Here is an 18,963-nt window from a genome sequence, read left to right on the forward strand (position 1 = left end):
CGTCGTGTTTGGAGGGCAAAGAACACCGAGTACAACCCAAAGAACACCATCCCCACCGTCAAGCATGGTGGTGGCAACATCATGCTTTGGGGGTGCTTTTCAGCCAAGGGGACGGGACAACTCCATCGTATTGAGGGGAGGATGGACGGGGCCATGTATCGTGGAATTCTGGACCAACATCTCCTTCCCTCAGTGAGAGAGCTGAAGATGGGTCGAGGATGGGTGTTTCAGCACGACAACGACCCTAAGCACACCGCCAAAGCAACAAAAGAGTGGCTGAAGAAGAAGCACATCAAGGTTCTGGAGTGGCCTAGCCAGTCTCCAGACCTGAATCCAATTGAAAATCTTTGGAGGGAGCTTAAAATTCGAGTTGCCAGGCGACAACCTCGGAACCTGAATGATTTGGAGGCTGTCTGCAGGGAGGAGTGGGCCAACATCCCTGCCGAAATGTGCACAAACCTTGTCACCAACTATAAAAACCGTTTGAAATCTGTGCTGGCCAATAATGGCTTTTCTACAAAATATTAACATGCTGTTTGTCCAGGGGGGTCATATACTTGTTTTTCCTCATCAGATGGTTATCAATTTTAATAAATTCATATGATGTGATTTTCTGGAATTTAGAATGTAGATATGTTAGAATGTACATATGATTAAAATTATAGATCGTTGCATTCTTTGTAAGTGGGCAAACCTGCAAAATCAGCAAGGGGTTATTTCCCCCACTGTACATATAATAATAACCACATACCTATATGAAATGTACATGATTTTTAAAACCCAACAAGATGCAGAACACAACCAAATGGTTTCAGAATTGGGCTCTATGTTTTCGTTTTACGTCCATGGAGTTATCTTACCGCTGACACACAGCTCAGTCTCCCTTTGAAATGTGCCTGAAATATAAATGATTCATTGCAAATGGGCTTCAAACAAGGTGTCCACAGGGCTAATCAAAGCATGCAACAGTGAGAGTGGTCATTTTGGCAAAGGGGGCAACGCCCAACTTAAGTGGGAACGTGGAGTATCTCATTTTCATAGGACATGTTGACAGAGGCTTGATTTGAGACAGAGGAGATCTCCTAATTGGATCTTCTAATCTGCTAATTAAGCATTAGTGATTTCGCTGGTGTGCCCATGCTGCCTGCAGATAGAGGGGCAATCAGGAATACAGCAGTGCTATGTGGGTGGGGTGTCATAAGAGCACATTGGCTTGTCAAGATCCACTTCCATTGCCCACAACACTCTCGGTTAAAGAGTGAATGTAATTAAAGTTCCAATGAACCTATTCATTGAACCTATTTAAAAATGTCAGTTAAATCTTTTGCCTCTCGGGTAGTGTACCACACTGCTTACATACAAAGTAAGTGACTTGGCATAAGATCTATCGAGTCTTTTTCAAAACGTCAAAAAGTGTCTCACTTTAGGACGACAGCAGTGCCATTAAAAACACCAGGCCAAGAAAGCACTGTAGCTGAGGGTTCAAATAAAGTTGAAAATGAAATGATTAAAATCACCGTCAATCTAAATCAATTAGAGTAGCAATGCTTTAAGAAACACTTCTGGCTTTACTAGCCTGATCACTGTTTCTGAAATGTGTTGTTTGTGATATAAAGGCTTTATTACTTTTGATATATTTTAAAGTAAACGGAAAACCTAAAAACACTCAACCAGATACTATGTGATGTTACAAGAGTATACAATTGGAGGGCTTACAAGGAGCAGGTACGGAAAAAAACAATGGTAGAAATCGAGGGGTGAGATGTCCTGACATTTAGTCCCTAGTGTGGGTCAAGCTCCAAAGACGACGGATCCTACATTTCCCATAATGCAACCAACAGCAGCTCTTCACCATAGCCCACTCCAGGGTCATTTTATGTTACTTTATGTGTAAAATTGGGTAAAGAGCAAAATGTACCTTTTCTTTAAAAATGTAAAATAATGTAAATAAACAAAACATAAATTCATGTTCAGCAGCCTTTACCATATAGATTATGACTATTTCCTCAATGAAAGGAGGGGAGCAATGTAAGACAATGAAGATTTATTGTCCTTAAGTGGCAAAAACAATGAATTACTTCTACTTTTAATTTCTTTAAATCAGGAGCAGTAGGATATAAGGCAGGCTCTAACATCATTTGGCTGTAATTCAATTTGACAAAGCAAAGAAGACAGTGAAACCTCATTACATTATAAATTCATATCTTTTTTTGTTCTTTAATTATTTTTTTGTAGCGGAAGGTCAGTTGTAATTAGCAGTAATACTAAGGCATTGTCTAGTGGAAATAACATCACTAGTATTCCATTTTAGCTCGTGTTCTGGCACCAACTTCTAATTGAAAGCTCAAACACAGCTAAAGATGTAACTCCGGTAAGATTGGAAATGAGATTGAATATTATCTAATTGACACCTGGCAGACATGAACTTAGGAGAATGATGAGGTCATACAAAAGAAGCTGGTATTAATTTTTTGTGATATTCCTCATGTAATATACTGTAAACCTTAGTCCATGTAATGAATTCTATTTTTGTTGAAAAATAAAATCAGGAGAAGGAAAGCAAATGTTCCAACTCCTTGAAAAGTAAGCCAATAGCGCATTATGTCCTAAGGAAACTTGCACCTTTTCCTGATGGAGCTATTCATCATTTATCTAATCACAGCCGGTCTTCATCCAAAATGTAATATAATTATGGGCTATAACTGTTCTCAGGATATTACACTGTATCTAGGCCACAGCTAGCTCGATAAACACCTTCTAATAATGGCTTTTAGTGGTCTCAGGAGTGACTTATCCTAACACATTGAGGACTCTCTATTGCTCCCAAGGCCAAATGAGTTTACAGCTTGTTGCAGAGATGCACATCAGTCCTGTTAATGGGGACACCGTTTGGGGAAAAAAAGAAACCCAGTGGAGCTTCTCTCCATCCACCAAACTGCCCTTTCTGCTCTCATGCGTGATTATCAACCCCCTCCACACACTCTCCTCCCATCCCGCTGTCAATGAGCTGCTTCCAGCTTCAGCCATTCCAACAACAGCTGAAAAACTCCCCAGGATTTATGCTTGTGGTTGTGAAAGGTGGCCAGGAGCCTGGCTTGAGTGTGATTACGTCGAACGATTTTTCTTTAGCCTGACACCCGAGATCTGAGGCTTCCTTTGTGTTAGAAAATGCAATCACTTGACTTTAACAGATATGTGGTCAAAATAACTAACAATAAGTGATATATAATAAAGGTGCCATGACAATACTTATCATAAAAAGAAGAAAGTAAATTTGTAAAAGTTTAAGTGATCCAAAGAGACATCTTGTCAAGGTCAAAGTCACTGAAATGTAAGGCGTTGATTAAATTGACTCCCTCAAGTCAAGTCCTGTGTCTACCCTGTTCTTGGTATATTGATAACAACAACAGAAAAGATTGTGTGTATCCTGGTGTTGTGAGACAAAATAGTATCAGTGAAATGACATCGGGGGCTTTGTGTGGATCTGTGTAAACAGCAGAGACAGCCCTGGGTGAAGGAACTGTGCCAAGGAAATGAGGGGCTAATCCTGGAAAAGAAGCCTCAGACAATAGCTAAATTTACATACATGCAGTACACAGACTATGGTACGTTCTCTGGTCAAGGTCGTACACAGAGATGATCTGTTTACACAACCCTTTCATAGCTTACCTCACTGACTATTTCTATAAATCAACAAATAAAAGAATAGTTGTGAATATTTGCAGCTTCAGTCTTTTTTCTTTGTTTTTCACCATACTTATTGTTCTTCTAGTTTTTAGCATGCAGAGAACACACCATGACAGAGCCCTTGTTCTTAAACAAAACAAATAGATTATAAATACTTCTAAAAACAACCCATAAGACTCATATGAGCATTTATCTGCTGACAAAGAGTCTACAGCAGCTCTGCGAGATTGTACTTGACAGCTGTGCTTGAGCTTAATACAAACATCAGCATGCTCACAATGTTGATGTGTTAGAAGCAAGAATATGCGTATAATAGTGTAATATGGGTGACTTTGATAAGGGCCAAATTGTGATGGCCAAATGACAGGGTCAGAGCATCTCCAAAACTGCAGCTCCTGTAGGGTGTTCCAGTGGTTTGATAGTACCACAAAAGTGGTCCAAGGAAGGAAAAGCGGTGAACTGGTGACAGGCTCCAAGGCTCATTGATGTACATGCCATTCGTATGGAAGTTACTTTACTTTCCCACAAGTGTCTCTCCGCAGCCCGGAGAACATGCAGCAAGTCTATTTCTGACGGAGGCCGGGTCAAGCAGCACAAAGCAGATGAACTGGGCAGGAAGTCAGAACTGCATAGAAAATCAGGTCAATTTTAAAATAAAACTCCTGATTGTAAATCCACAATAATCATATTACAACAGATAAAAAAGAAACAATTTAAATGTCCAGTGTGTAATATTTTTGAGGATCTATATCTATGTTTTCAGTGGTGTATAAAGACCTTTTTTTATGAACCCTTATGTTTTTATTACCTTAGAATGAGCCATTCATATCTAGATAACCACGGGCCCCCTTACATGAACATCGCCATGTTGCGCAGCCATGTATCTACAGTAGCCCAAAATGGACAAACTGCTCTACAGAGGGCGTTTCATCACTACGTTCTTCTTCTTCTTCTTCTTCTTGTAGAATTCTGGCAGTGTAGACACTTGTTTTCCTGACTGCTATTATCGAGGTGTGTCAAGCAGGCTACAGAATCTTTTTAATGTTGTTCAGAATTTAAAAGTTTTCAATTCAACTCAAAATAAAGAATTGCTGGAAAAAACTTTCCACCGCTTTTATTTTGCAGGCAAAACCACTAAAGAGGAAGTGATCAGTGGGTGTGGGGGGGTGATTCCACTAAATTTCACACACTAAACCTTATAAACTATGTAGCCCACTTAACCATGGTTGCAGCACAAAAATCAAGGGCTACCAAATCAACAAAATCTGAACTCACTCATTAAAATCAAGCAGGCAAAATGCTCCCTGTGGGGTATGAAGCTGTGCAGCATTAAGGTTAGGACAGGACAAAACCTGGTTGCAGAGAGCTGTCCTAGAAGTAGCACAAAAAGGATGAATTAACAATTTAACAACATGGAGCAGGCTAAAAGCTCCACTGCTGAAAATCTTCTGGAACGCTTCCAGTGTGATTTGATGTTGGGCACAAGACAGAACAAAACAGCGGTGCAGGCGTTCCCTGAGTGAGTCTGGGGTAAGGTTCCAACACCACCTCTCTTTTGCAAAGATGTGCAGATGACTTCTGCTGTGCTTCTTTTTGGCACTGGACTTCCTATAGTTAGTGCTGAAATGTAGACAACATTGATTTATGCTCTCACCACATACTGTACATAAAGACAGGCTGCCACCAGAGAAAACAAGGATGTATGTAAACAGTGTCAGCAAATCTCAGTGGGACTGTGTTTAATTGAAATTTCATATAACTGCTTAAACACAGCTCCTTAAATAAGAACTGCAATGTGAGTTACAAGAGACAGCACCAAATGTATGGGATTAAAACAGTCTTCACAAACAAATGTCAAGATTTGTAACTTGTAAAACACAATGCACAAATAAATGTGGAGTGATTTGTTTCTGTAAATCTGTGTCCATATCTGTGCCTCTAATTTAAAACTCGTATATCATCATTTGTGCATCAAATGAAGGGTATTTGTGAGTTTCCACCTATTTGTGCGGATCCTTTTGAGACTATTCTTCCGCGCCGTTTGTGTCAACGTGCAGGGAAGATCAAGCCTTTCCAGGAGATGGTGGTAATGAAACATTTATGGATACCAGCTGTGAACAGTATCTGGTTAAAGGTACAATGCGTAATTCCTGGCCATATGCTCCACACAAATAGGAGGCAGCATTTCATCTCTGCTTCCCCCTCAGCCAGGCTATTCTCTAAGAAATTATGCTACTCTGCTCTTTTCTAATCTCATGTAACATTAGAGTTTATCTTTTAGCACACAGTTGTTATTCAAAAATATATCAAAGGACTCTATGACATTTGACCTTTGCTGCACATACTGTGGCTGCTAATATACAATAAATGCTGCAGAGTCAAAAGAAAAATATTGAATTCAGTCATTATGTAAAGATGGATGCCTAGCAGAACATTTACTTCTTTATCACGGTCCCTGTATGTCTGCTTTGTCATGCTATTTTGGCCCTCTTTGAGGAGCAGTGTTGTGGCACAATCTCTGTCCGTTGTAGCAACGCTGACAAAAACCTGCAGTGATAATAAAATCTTTTAGCAAGGCTGAGTGCATGGTGTCAGCCCCTAATCCAAGCCTCACCTCAAAGGAAATTCAGACCAGCTTACATGCATGGATGATGATGCATGGGGAAAAAAATTAAGATAATCTGCAAGTGTTCCACGTACAGATCACATTATAGTATGAAGTTGTAAAAGTACTACTAAAAGTGAGTGAAGCAGTGACAATGGATGATCTTACTGTCTTATTAACACAAAATACTGAGGGTATTGTTAGATTTTTGAAACAAAAACAAACCCCTGGTTTTAGCTTCATGGAATCAAACTGAGAAAACATTTACTCCGGCTTTGTCTGCCAACACCGAGACCGACTGAAAGAAGAAAATGGTACAAGAGAGTGACCAAAATGGAAGGAGGCATTTGCTCGGGGGCGGGTGGAGAAGGAGCTACATTTGCAGTGACTATTAATAATGAATTTCAATTTCCTGAAGAATGTTAATATATATTTTGGGATGTAACTTACTTCATCCTAATGAATAAAGGTGTTTCCTTACAAACTCTGGTTAGAACTTTTTCCTTTTCTCTTCCCTTTTGTCCACCATGCCAACACGGCCCAGCCAATATACCAAAAACAGTACAACTGTCTCAAATGAAAGTTGCAAGACTGGGTTGCTGTCATGGCAACACTGAGCCTAAATGCAAATTATAATAAGACCATTCAAAAACAAGGAACATGCAGGTCACATGCCTTGGGATCCTATTTTGCACCACATTTCACTGTGGTCCAAATTACAACTAAAACACTTGAGAAATATTGCCAGCCTCAAGCTCACCACCTGTTTGTGGTTGAGTATCAACCAATTTCTGAAATGTATTTTCTGGAAAAAACACAGACATGGGGAGAATATACAAACTCTACACAGTAAGGCCTGGAACGACCAAGGTTCAAACCCACAACCTTATTGCTGTGAGGCGACAGCACTAACCACTGCACCACTGTGCTACCCTTAAATTTCAATTTCATTTATTTTGCATCAATTCACAACACATGTTACCTCCCGTATTGGTAATATTCACCAAAGTGCAGCTGAGGCTGATAATTTGCCCAATACTTTGATTTATGACAAATATTAATTTATTTCCCACACCACCTTACCCATTACCAGATAAGAAATCCAAATGTAGATTGTATGTTAATAACAGGTGTAGAAGGGATCTTAGATTGACACATGGATATATGCTGCTCTGAGTACATCCCTTACAAATGAAATGTTAAATGAAAGTTGAAACAGTTGAATCTTAATTGTGTGTATAGTAGGACTGGGAGGATAACTAACATTACACAAATATACATTTTTAGATTTTTCTTTTGTTGTAAATAACACCTGTAGGTAACACACTGAATTGTTAGTGAGAGGTTTAAAAAAGGCTTGTGAGGAAGAACAGCAGTTGGTGAGAGACTTCTCTGATAGAGCAGGTGTTATCATTTAAGCAGGTAGCAGAGCTGGGCACCAGATGGGGATGATTGACAGTTTGGATTAATGTGAAATTGTCTCACTGGTTTTTGTGCATCTGGTGGCCTAATGCAAAAAGTTTGGATAAAAGTAAGGAATTTAAAAAATTATAAAGAAATACAGTGAGCTATTACCAATATTTCCAAAAGAGTTTCTGAAAAAAAGAAAACTTCTAAAAAAAAGTTTTAAATTGCGAATTTATGAACAGTGAAGATAAGGATTCAAGGGTTCAAAACCCAAGCTTTTGAGCCTGACAATTATATCTGCTCCATCTATGACTATAACAATTGTACAAGGGTTCTGGTGGGTCAGCGGCTGAACAATTTTGGCCCCCAAAAGCAGAACTCTACAACAAAACAATGTGCACAGAAAGGGTTGCCACTTGTTGACCTGCTTACACATTTTAACTCAAGGCAGCTTTTGCTGTTCAGACTGATTAAAACCATGAGATCTATGTCACAGGTGAGGAGAAAGTTCACTACTGATTACACTTGCCTGTATATTTCATCACTTCCCTTTCTATTTCATCATGTGAAAGCCAGACGGGACCTTAGAGGTTCACTTAACTTTCAGCAGGAGGTGAGTTATGAGAAGAGAAAAAGGTTTTGGAGGGGGGACCCCTTTTTGTCACCTGTCATACTCAGTTGTGAATCTGAAACTAATTAAAGCAGCATATGTGCCTCATTTGAAGCAAGCCCCAAAGGCAGGTTCAAGCCAGCGAGTGCCAGCCTCAAAATACAAACACATCTATCTCTATGCACACACAACCACCTTGAATAAAGGGATCCTATAGTGCCACTGATATAAAATTCCATAAAGGGACTCCCATAACTAAATCAGTGCAATTTTTCGAGCTCTAAACCTTTTTATCCAAAAGAGGTTAAACTGGTTTCCACTCACTTAAAGTCATGATGCAGTGAATGTGGAAAACATGTCGGAAACTCAATTTTGTAATATTTTTGCAGTGACCCAGAAAGTACAACCCCGTTGACATCCCTGCCCTCCTAAGAGAATTCAGCACATTTGTCTTTCCCTTTCAGAAACACATCAGACATTCCACATATTTGTTGACCAGCAGAGACCCAGGAAATGCAGCTTCTCTGCAAATGCTGCAAAAGTGTTACATGAAAAAAATTCATGAACCCTTTCAACCCTTGTCTGTATTTTTTCTGCTTTCACTCTTTTTATTCACAGGAATATTGCATACTCACTAGATGTCTTAGAAGGGCATATCAGATATTGTTGTTTTGAGAAAAAGTTACTCAGATCCATAAATTGTCATGTTTACTAGCACTGTTGTATGTGTTTAAGGATACATTTATAAAAATAAAAAAGTTTTTACATAGGTGGATGGGACATTTTGAGCCTTAATATTTTATATGCATTTATTCCCATCATCCTTTGGGTATTGTAAACCGGACGGAAAATATTGCCATAGAGTCGGTCACACCTAAGCCCAATTCTTACCCTATATTTCTTTACATGTTAGTGAATCTGCACAATGGGAAGTCATGCTGAATTAACTACTAGAAGTTCCCATTTCCACTGTAACTACTTTTGATACTGAAGAAAATTACTAAATATAATGACTGTAAGGTAAGATCTGAAGTTTTAAGGAGATCTTTTTTAGATTATTTCAAAGCAGATTTTTGGACATTTATCCTCGACTGACATCAGGGAATCTGCTACTTCATCAATGGAGGGAGCAGGTTCCTTTGATCCAACCATTATGTTCTCTGTTCAGATTTGAGTTATGATTCGGAGAGGAAGGGGGCCTTATTTTATTTATTTTTTAATGGTATGTTCACTGGGTTGAGGTATAGCAAGGTTCAACTAAGGCCAAAACCATCTCATATTCAACCCACTAATTCTTTTGTGTGCACACAATCATCAAACTGGCTATCAAAAACCTGCTACTGTGACACTTTAACCTTCCAATATGTCATGTTGTCAGTTATGTCGGCAATGCCATCTGTCCCTTTGATAGTCAGTCGACCCAAGATCACCTGGCACCGCTGTTTCTGAGGTCTGCAAAGACTCAGTTTTCAAGTCAAAAGAACAACATTTAAAATTTGGCCAACTTGTCTTTCCCAGTCTTTTCCAGAGTCAGAATAGAAACCATGAATGAAAATACACATTACAGACGTGGAGCTACACATCAAAATCCCCACACAAACTCCCCCTCTGTGACGGCAGAAGTCTTTTATGCATGTGCTTCTATTATAACTATTAATGGTATGTCTTACATATTGTTTTTTTATCCGCTTCTTCTCATACTCAGTATATTAGTCTGTCCACATGTTTAGGGTTTAGGTCAGAGCTGTGAAATTGTTTTACTGTTTTCCTTACTTGCTGTTCCTCTCTCACCTTGACTGTACAGTTCAGGCTGGGAGAGGGTCTCTGTTCCCCAAAACATCGAAACCGTGACAGTCTAAATGATCATGCGTCCCTTTGCTCTGGGCCAGACATTAGTTACTGCCCTAGGAGACAGAACCTCTGTTGTAGTACTTCTCTGTTGGTCTCTTTTTATTAATAATTTCTTCAACGAAGACAACTGTTTGTAGTAACACAATTATTTGCTCAATCCCTCACCAGGAATATACAATTTCCACGACAACCTCTAAACAAAAATACTTCCCTAATTTGGCTACCTCTTTGAGCAGTAATCAAGTCTGAAGAAAAATTGCTACATTTGTAGCACATCAATACCTGATTTGGCCCATTGTGGCCTTGTCATTTAGTGAATGCCTTGTCTCTTTAATGATACCCAAATGTGACAGCTTAGTCCTTGGATTAAAGGAAAAAGTCCTGTGCTTCATCTGCCACAATCCTGCTGTGAGCAAAGTGGCCATTATACTGCTGTATTGCTCTCCACTATTAGATCTCTGAGAGCGGCTCAATTATCTCACTACTTTCACAGGCTTGCTGACAGCCGTGTTGGCAGGTGTGTCCTTTCCAGATGCGCTCACCTCTCCGGATGGGAAATTAGTCAGTGGGGCTAGCCATCAGCTAAAGCAACTGACATCTTCCACCAACATGCCCTTTCATTAAGAGTGAGGAGATGGAAGAGAGATGAGAAGAGCAAACCCTGCTTGAACATCCAACACCAAAATGCTGGCTCTGAACTGTGGACCACTTTTGTACATTTTGAGAAAAAAAAAAACTACTAGCAGAGAGTTGATTTACCTCATGCAGGTAACATGATGACAAAAGAAAATCCTCTATCAAATAAAGCCTGGCTTATTGATGGGCACTATTGTCCCACAATGCAGCTGCACAGAACTGACAAAATAGTGTACAGTGGTGCAGTACCTCCAGCTCAGAAACACGAAATAATTAAAACATCCTTGTGGAACAATTTTACATTTTATTCCTTGGAAGATACAGTTACTCTGTATGATGTCTGTAGGTGCACGCATGGTATACTATACTATGCCACTGCCAAAATAAGCGCATTATTAACACAAATAAGCAGTGTTATACTTTACAGAATATAGCATGTAATTGGAACATGTGCTGTTTGGGATTTGCACTAATAAACTGCCGGTTTATAATTGAAAACAGGGCCATAGCCAGAATATTAGAAATACTCAGGTTCATTAGTCCAAAAATATCTCAGTGCGCAGTCCATCCTAATAATTTTCTGACAAGCCACCAAACAAAGTCTGTAAACTTTTCTTAATTTTTTCCTCACATTTTAATTATATTTTCTGCACATTTTTATCTCCATACACAAAGGTCTAAATCTTAGGAACATACTTCTGGAGGAGAAATACTAAATCTATTTAATAAAAAAAACTTTTTGTACTAATCAATATATTTAGCATATTTTAGCCATTGTTAGGCCTGAAAAACTCACTGTTTAGGTTCAGTCACACTGCTCCTATCAACCTCATTTCCAGCAATAGTCGGCAGATGTTTTCAGTAAAAAAGAAAACTGATAAATCCACTGCCCAGTACCTGCCCAGCACCAAACAGCAGATAGACAAAGTAGTACAGGGGAAGGCGTTTTGATCAACTTGTTTGTTCCTTCTTTTATTGTATGAGTTGATATAGTTTTGTAAACTCTGCTATTCTTCTGTGTGAGCATTTATGAACTCCTTTTCTATTGTTTTTGTTTCGAATGAGCGCCTTTAACTCTGTGGGTCTTTCTAGTGAAAATTACTTTTTACCACAAGAGCTTCTTAGAAGCCAGAGTTGCAGTGGCGTTTATCCACATGCATAATAAAACCAGTCATTATGTCTGAGTTTTTCCAGTTTCTGGTTCTTTCTCATTTCAGCACCAGAGCAAAAGCTTAATTTATAAGAACAAAATGTTTCAACGAACACTTCAGCTGTAAACTGGCAGCTCATCTCAGAGCCTCTTCGTTTCTCTGCCGCATGTTTAATTTGTTCTCTCATGCCCTCCATGCCTCTTCCCCTGTACCTGGCCTATTTTAGTGGGAAATGGACAATCTCGGGAAGAGCCTTCAAGCTCAATAGTGTCTCAGCTTCCTCTCTCTTTTAGTCACGACAAGCGGGGCATCACCATAGCAACAACATCTGAGAGGAAATGGGAAGCCAGGCGGTCAGTGCTGATGCTTTTCTAACAGTGTCTGACTTGGTGTCACACACAGCGCATGGAAATATAGACATGACTTTTTTTTTTTAATACATCTGGAAGCACTAATGAAATAAAGGCACTTACCTTTCCGGATTGATTTAGCTCAAAATAAAGTGTATTTTCTAATATGAGGTATACAGTTAGTAGTGGTGTTGACAATGAGAAAACGTTGGCAGAGAGTGCTCACGGGGTCCGACCGAGTTCCTGGGTGCTCAGACTGAAAATGGCAGTATTAAAAAAAACACAAGTGTAACGGTTCTCCCCGAAGTTGTACTACTGCACAGTCCTGACTCGAACTGGCGGCCTCACAACGTTAGCGTGGAGGCTAAAACCCATGGACACTAGCGCCACTCGCCAGTGCATCTCTTATGGCGTCGGGGACTGAGGTTTACTGACTGTACAGCCATTTGGCTTTCGTTACACAAGAGGTTGGATTGGTGGGGACATGTGTGAGGTACAGGTGAGATAATCCAATTCAAGAAGGCTTATTACATGCAAAGACCTTCACACAGCGTTTTATAATAGTATGAGAAAGGATTTTACAACCCTTGAAAGTAATTATGAACAATAATTTTATCCTACAACTGTTAAACTGTAGAATTACACCGTTTATGTTTCAAAAGAAACTAGCAGGGATCTTTGCTGGCACATACTTGATTGCTTTAAAACAGTTTCAACAAAAAAAACAAACCCTGAGCATTAAACATTTATGAATATGGGATTTATTATAATACCGTTGTAGATTGTATTAGTTTTAGCTAGGCGTAATAAACTGACAGTGTATGTCCACAGAGTCTTTAACGGATTCAAAAATGCACAGAACTCGTGTCTTGCTTTGAAGATGTTTTCAAGAGTTTGGTAAAAACAAAAATAAAGACTGAATGCTCACAAGTCATGGCGATGAAGGAATATGTCCATCTTGATAGGCAAATTATACACCTATGAAAATATTGTTACAGGTATTGTACAGTTGTTCAGTTGCATTGCCAGTCACTGACTCATAACTGTCAATATTCATTAAATTAAAGGGCTTGAACAACAAAGTGATTCACTACTTACTGAACTACCATCTTGAATTCAGGCTGGACACCCACATGGATGGATGGACTGGATGATCAGGCGTTTCTTCACGGCTGTGTTGGTGTGCACCGACTGTGCTTGATTGATATCTGTGAATCTACTGTTTGTTTTAAACCTTTTAAATATATTTTTTTCACCACTTGAGGGCAGCAGAAACAAAGTGTATCACCACACTGACATATCACCACCTTTAAAGGAGACCTATTATACTGCATTTCCAGTCTTATATTGCTGTTCTGTGACTCCTGTATGATACTTTGCATGATTCAACGTCTTATACGGACTCTTCACGCAGGGCTTCATTTCAGCATCTTTCTGAAACAAGCTGTAAACGCTGTGGTCTCTTTAAGACCCCCCCCTCTCAAAGCCCACTGTCTTGTGATTGACCAAGACCTGAAGCATTTGTTGTTTCCGCTGAGCGGTACAGACAGACCGAGCGTATATGGTAATATGTGGTAAATTACCATATATGGAATACTAGCTCAGTCTAGCTTCATGTGTTATCAAAAGGAGCGGTTGGTAGAAAAATCTGTTGAAACAGAGTGTTCAGAACATGAAGAAATCTGAGGTTAAGGCTCACAGGGATTTCTTTTAAATACTTTAATCTCATCATTTAATGCTTTGGCCTTGTTTAACATGAACATCCAACATTGTAACATTGTAGATAAGTCATAAAATATGGAAAATAGGTCTCTTTTAAGTTGATATGGCAAACTTGTCTACTTACACACCCAGCAGTTACAGAGCAACATTATCATTAATTTGGAATAGTGTTTCTGGCCTCCTGATGAATCTAAGTCCAATATCTACTCTGTTTTAACTCTGTTTTTGGTCTGTACTCCTGAAGTAAAGCGCTGTTAAATGCTCCACTATGTTCACCTGCTAGCATTGTTGGGCAAGTTACTTCCAAAATGTAATACATTATAGATTAGTAGTTACTGTCATTTGAGAGTAATTAGTTATATTACAATATTACTGTCTCTGAATATTTTGCATTATTTTTGAGTTACTTTCACTGCTATTTAATGCTCACATTATTCTGATAGTATGATGTGCCTATATAGGTGGGTTTTAGTGATGTAGAGTTGCGCAGAGATGTGTAGAGTTATATCCGCGGATCGTGTGGGTCTATGTCATAAAAATTAACCTTCTGATTAAGAGGGGATGGGTGAAATAGGATGAATAGTCTTCCCACTAAGAAAGACGCTGTGCGCATTTATGCACAAGGTACAGCAGCATAACGTCATTGATTATTTGAATCTCCTAAGACTTTTTATATTTATCTTCTGAAGCGGAAAAGGATCAGCGCTATTTTCAGAACAAACCAGTTTTATCCTTCAAGGAAAAATGAGCAAGATTAATTTGATGTAGCAAATTTGATCAATATGTTGTGTTTGCATTTAAGGTTATGCGTTAAGAAATGTTTGAAGGCTCTGTTGTGTGTATTTGTTGTGCTACACAGGTTGAAACTCCCTAATATTCAGCATAGGCTTTATGGATAGAAGTGAGGGTTAATTATATTTAAATGTTTGATAAAACACCTGAACCCTGCACTATTGTTCATTCACCAAATAGTGTATGCATATTAATAAAATCCCATCTCCATCAATCCACCGTGAACATTCATTCATCTGGTTTAATCCCACGTTCTTTTGCCCTTAATAAATATTTTATGTGAGGGAAATACAGTAACTGAATATCACTAATACAATATTCCACTTTTTCTCAAACTAAAAAAATGTTACATTAGAAACACTTAGTAATGAAACAGGATACATCTGATACCTGCTCCTTTTACATTTACTATACACAAAAGGTCAAACGAGTGACAGGTTACGAAAACCACTTTTCATTTAATTTATTTAAACCTGCATTAGCTGATTGTTCTTTTTTTGACTACTCGGGGGAAGTGGCAAACTGCTGCTTATTTACAAATCCAGCAGTTACCGGGCAACACTATCGTTTATTTGAAGGCTGCTAAATGCTCCACTATGTTCACCAGCTAGTTGCTAAATGCGCCTGTTTGCCGTTTGGTGATGAGAGAGTAGTGTAAAGTGGGTTTTTAGAGCTTTTATGCTAAAAACAGCTGCCTGCTGCTTGAATTATTTGAAAAACAATTTTCTATATGCATGACATTTAAACATTGTTCACAATTAAATAAAATAAATAATGTATATAATATCGAAGTGTTTGAATTCTGACTGTAAAATTAAATAGATACTTCAGTCATGCACTCAAGCATAGATTGCAATTTTAATTGTAAAATCTTCATTACTTCAGATGTACTATAACTCATGCCATATAATTAAAATATGTAAAGATAATTAAAATTGCATGAGAAGAGCAAAAACTTTCCCTTGTCAAAGGTCTCTCCCACTCACCAACCTCTTGGTAGGGGTGAATCATCATAATGTATCATTTAAAAAAAAAAGACTCTTGATGCTTTTTTAAAGACACTTGGGTATTTCACATCTCATATACCATAACTAGCCCTGAGCCCATTTTGCCCCATCTTTAACTTTGATAAAATCTTACCATCTAGTGGAAAGAGAAAGTGCACAGAAGAAACAAAACAATAAAATCATGTTAATGTAACTAGTTAGGGCAAGCAAGGCTGCATTACCTTCCAGGTAAAGTAGGCATTTGGGACCCAAAGGTGCTAAAATCATCGAGTGTGTCTGGGTTTGTTGTAATTTCATTAGTGCTGTTGTGTTGTCTACCTGTGAGAAACTTTATGTGCACATTCTGAAATAAAATTGTGTTTATCTAAATTACCACATAGGAGCCCATGGTTCATTTGCTACACAGGCCTCTACTTCGACCATTATAGCAAGTGAGTGAAGTCAGTTCTAAGTTTCCTGATGGAGTAAACTGAGCACATGCCTAATAGAACATACATTTGTTCACACAAATCATGAAACTGCAGCCACAAAAAAATGAAAAAAAGAGATGCAATTTAGGCAAAATGAGAAAATGATGTATATCATCTTCATTCAAATTAATGAGAACGAGTAAATGAGGTCTATTTTTGCCTCCACACAAAATCATCTCATGCTGTTGATATAATCAGTCCTGGCCTCAGAGTGGATTTTATTCCTCTGTGGCACCTTCAGGGAAACACTATAATTGGTTAGTTGGTAAAACCATTTCACCAGTGCAGTTCTAGGAGGAGAATAAGAAGCTTTCTTAAAGAAAAAAAAGTTATATCAACATCTTTGTTGCACAGTTAATGGAAAAAATAAATAAATAAAATGTAGCCTGACTGTTCCTTGGCAGGACCTCAGTGGTCTCAAAAGACAGGTCACCACAATCAATAAACGACTGAGACCAGGCACACAGATGACATTTCCAGGCTGGGCAGCCTGGCACAATACTTTCTACTGTGCAAAAGTAAAAGTAGGCATGCAGCAGAGACAGGATACAAGTTTTTAAAAAAAAGACATAAAGAGGAAAGTAGAGATACCAACCATGAGCTGCAGGTTCAGTGCTGGGCGCAGTATCTGAGCACACAAGGAGAGGACATGGCAGTTGAGGAGGGAGGTGTGGAACAGGAGGAACAGCATGCAAATAAAGGAGAAATGGGGGAGGAGGCAAGGAGGGAGCGGGGCAGGGGGAGAAAACAAATGACACCCATAAGCAAGCATTCAGAAGACCAGAACATGACAAAAGACACAGAGCTTAAGGGAAATCAAAAGGAACCAAAGGCAGTGCAGAGATAAACATAAGCTTACACACACACACACACGCACACACACACACACACACACACGCAAGCACACACTTTCCACTGTAAACACTGGACATTGCACTCAGAGGGGAGTGTGGCTACTGCTTGAGGAGATATGGAACAGACTATTATCATGTGCAGCTTTGGTGTGGAGAAAAGACAGACCATCAAGAGGAAATAATTGTGCAGCTGTCCTAATGTAACTGTGTATGAGCTGGAAAACACTTTACCATCTATTTACAGGGGAATGCTTTGTATGGCAATGACTCAAGTAAAGTTTTCACAAAGTAACAGTGTTGCAAAGTCTTTGTGCGATGAGATATTCACCAACATGGTTTGATAACCTTTGATAACCTCTTTACTGTTTTTATGACTTTTTAAAGAAATTGTAAATATAGTTTATTGTAGGGTGGTGACTTTACATTTCAGCACTATCACTAGAGACTAGTAATGATCCGGTGCAACTGCAGCCAGTGTGCTGAAGTCCACCAGACGCAGAAGTGTTAAAAAAGTGGACATAATTGTCAGATTGAACGTTTCAGAAAGTTACAAAAATCAGCACTTGAAAGAACGTTTCAGATGCTGTTGGATGATATCCGATAAGCAGGTGGTTTGAAGCGTACATCTACTTGTTTAAAACCTTTGTGGTCCCATAGATTTTACATCTCTGCTACAACACAGCTGGTAAAAAAGTAAAGCAAAGAATTATTTGGTGAATATAGAGGTGGTTACATCTCTGGTTTTGAATGTTACTGAGTATAAAAAAAGTTGGATAGATATTAAATGTTATTTAAAGATATGTATAGTTTCCGGTAAATTCATACATTTTATATGGTTTATTAGATTCAAAGCATAGCTGCCTATTCATAATCATGCAATTACTGAAGCCATTTACTTAAAATGGCATACAACTCTTTCTGTGTTTGAGATCTTTCCACTTACTGCAAATGCAAGTGAGACTGGCTTCACTGATCAGGTAGATTTTATATCAGATCTAACCAATATACAAAACGTAGACATATCACAATCAGACCATGTGTAGATATGATATGCATGATACTGCAAATTGACAAATTGACCAGGCTGACTGAGAAAGCAGACATGGTATGCATGGATACATCCCATCCCCTTTCAGTGGAGTTCCAGCCACTCCTTTCTGGTTGGGATATATAGATACCCCAAGATCAGATCCAACCGAGTAAAAAATGAATGTATACCCAATGGCAATAACTGTATCTCTATCTCAATAACTCTAACCCTATTAAACAACATAAGGTAGCCAAGGAGAGTCTGGGAAAAACATATGGACAATACATGTGAAATATACTCACTATTTATTAACAATTGTTGGTATACATCAGAACAAAGAAATATGACCACATTACTCCTATTTTAGCTTCATTACAATGGCTCCCAGTATGTTTTAGAATTGACTTTAAAATTCTGTTGATCACTTTTAAAGCTCTTCATGGCCTCTCGCCTTGTTATATTTCTGACCTTTTAGTCCGATACACACCAGCACGTACCTTGAGATCCTCGGGCAGAGGTCTGTTGTCTGTTCCAGAGTCTCGACTGAAAACTAAAGGGGACAGAGCGTTTTCTGTCAGGGCCCCGAGGCTCTGGAACAGCCTGCCCGAGGAAATCAGGTCAGCTGAGTCAGTGAACTCTTAAGTCCCTTCTTAAAACATACTTTTATAGGAGAGCTTTTCCTGATCTTATTTGACTTTATTTTATCCCTTTTATTTTATTGTATTTTACTAATTTTATATTAATTTTTCATGCTCTTATCTTGTTTTTTTGTATTATTCTTTACACTTGTT

General features: G+C 38.7%; 1 protein-coding gene across 5 annotated transcripts in view; it reads right to left on the bottom strand.

The window, feature by feature from the left end:
• The window catches only part of cadm1a (cell adhesion molecule 1a), a 370,054-nt gene that overhangs the window by 17,147 nt on the left and 333,944 nt on the right, over positions 1 to 18,963 (bottom strand). For 2 of the 5 annotated variants that reach the window (XM_046039204.1, XM_046039206.1), the window contains one exon: positions 16,884 to 16,916. The exons of 1 other annotated variant lie outside the window; for it this stretch is intronic. In XM_046039204.1, the coding sequence (XP_045895160.1) occupies positions 16,884 to 16,916 (33 nt within the window). Of the gene's footprint in view, positions 1 to 3,838; positions 4,313 to 15,828; positions 16,524 to 16,883; positions 16,917 to 18,963 lie in introns of those variants that run through there. 2 more of the 5 variants (XM_046039208.1, XM_046039209.1) reach the window with 2 other exon arrangements.

Source organism: Micropterus dolomieu, linkage group LG23 (assembly GCF_021292245.1).
Source record: "Micropterus dolomieu isolate WLL.071019.BEF.003 ecotype Adirondacks linkage group LG23, ASM2129224v1, whole genome shotgun sequence".
Taxonomy (NCBI): domain Eukaryota; kingdom Metazoa; phylum Chordata; class Actinopteri; order Centrarchiformes; family Centrarchidae; genus Micropterus; species Micropterus dolomieu.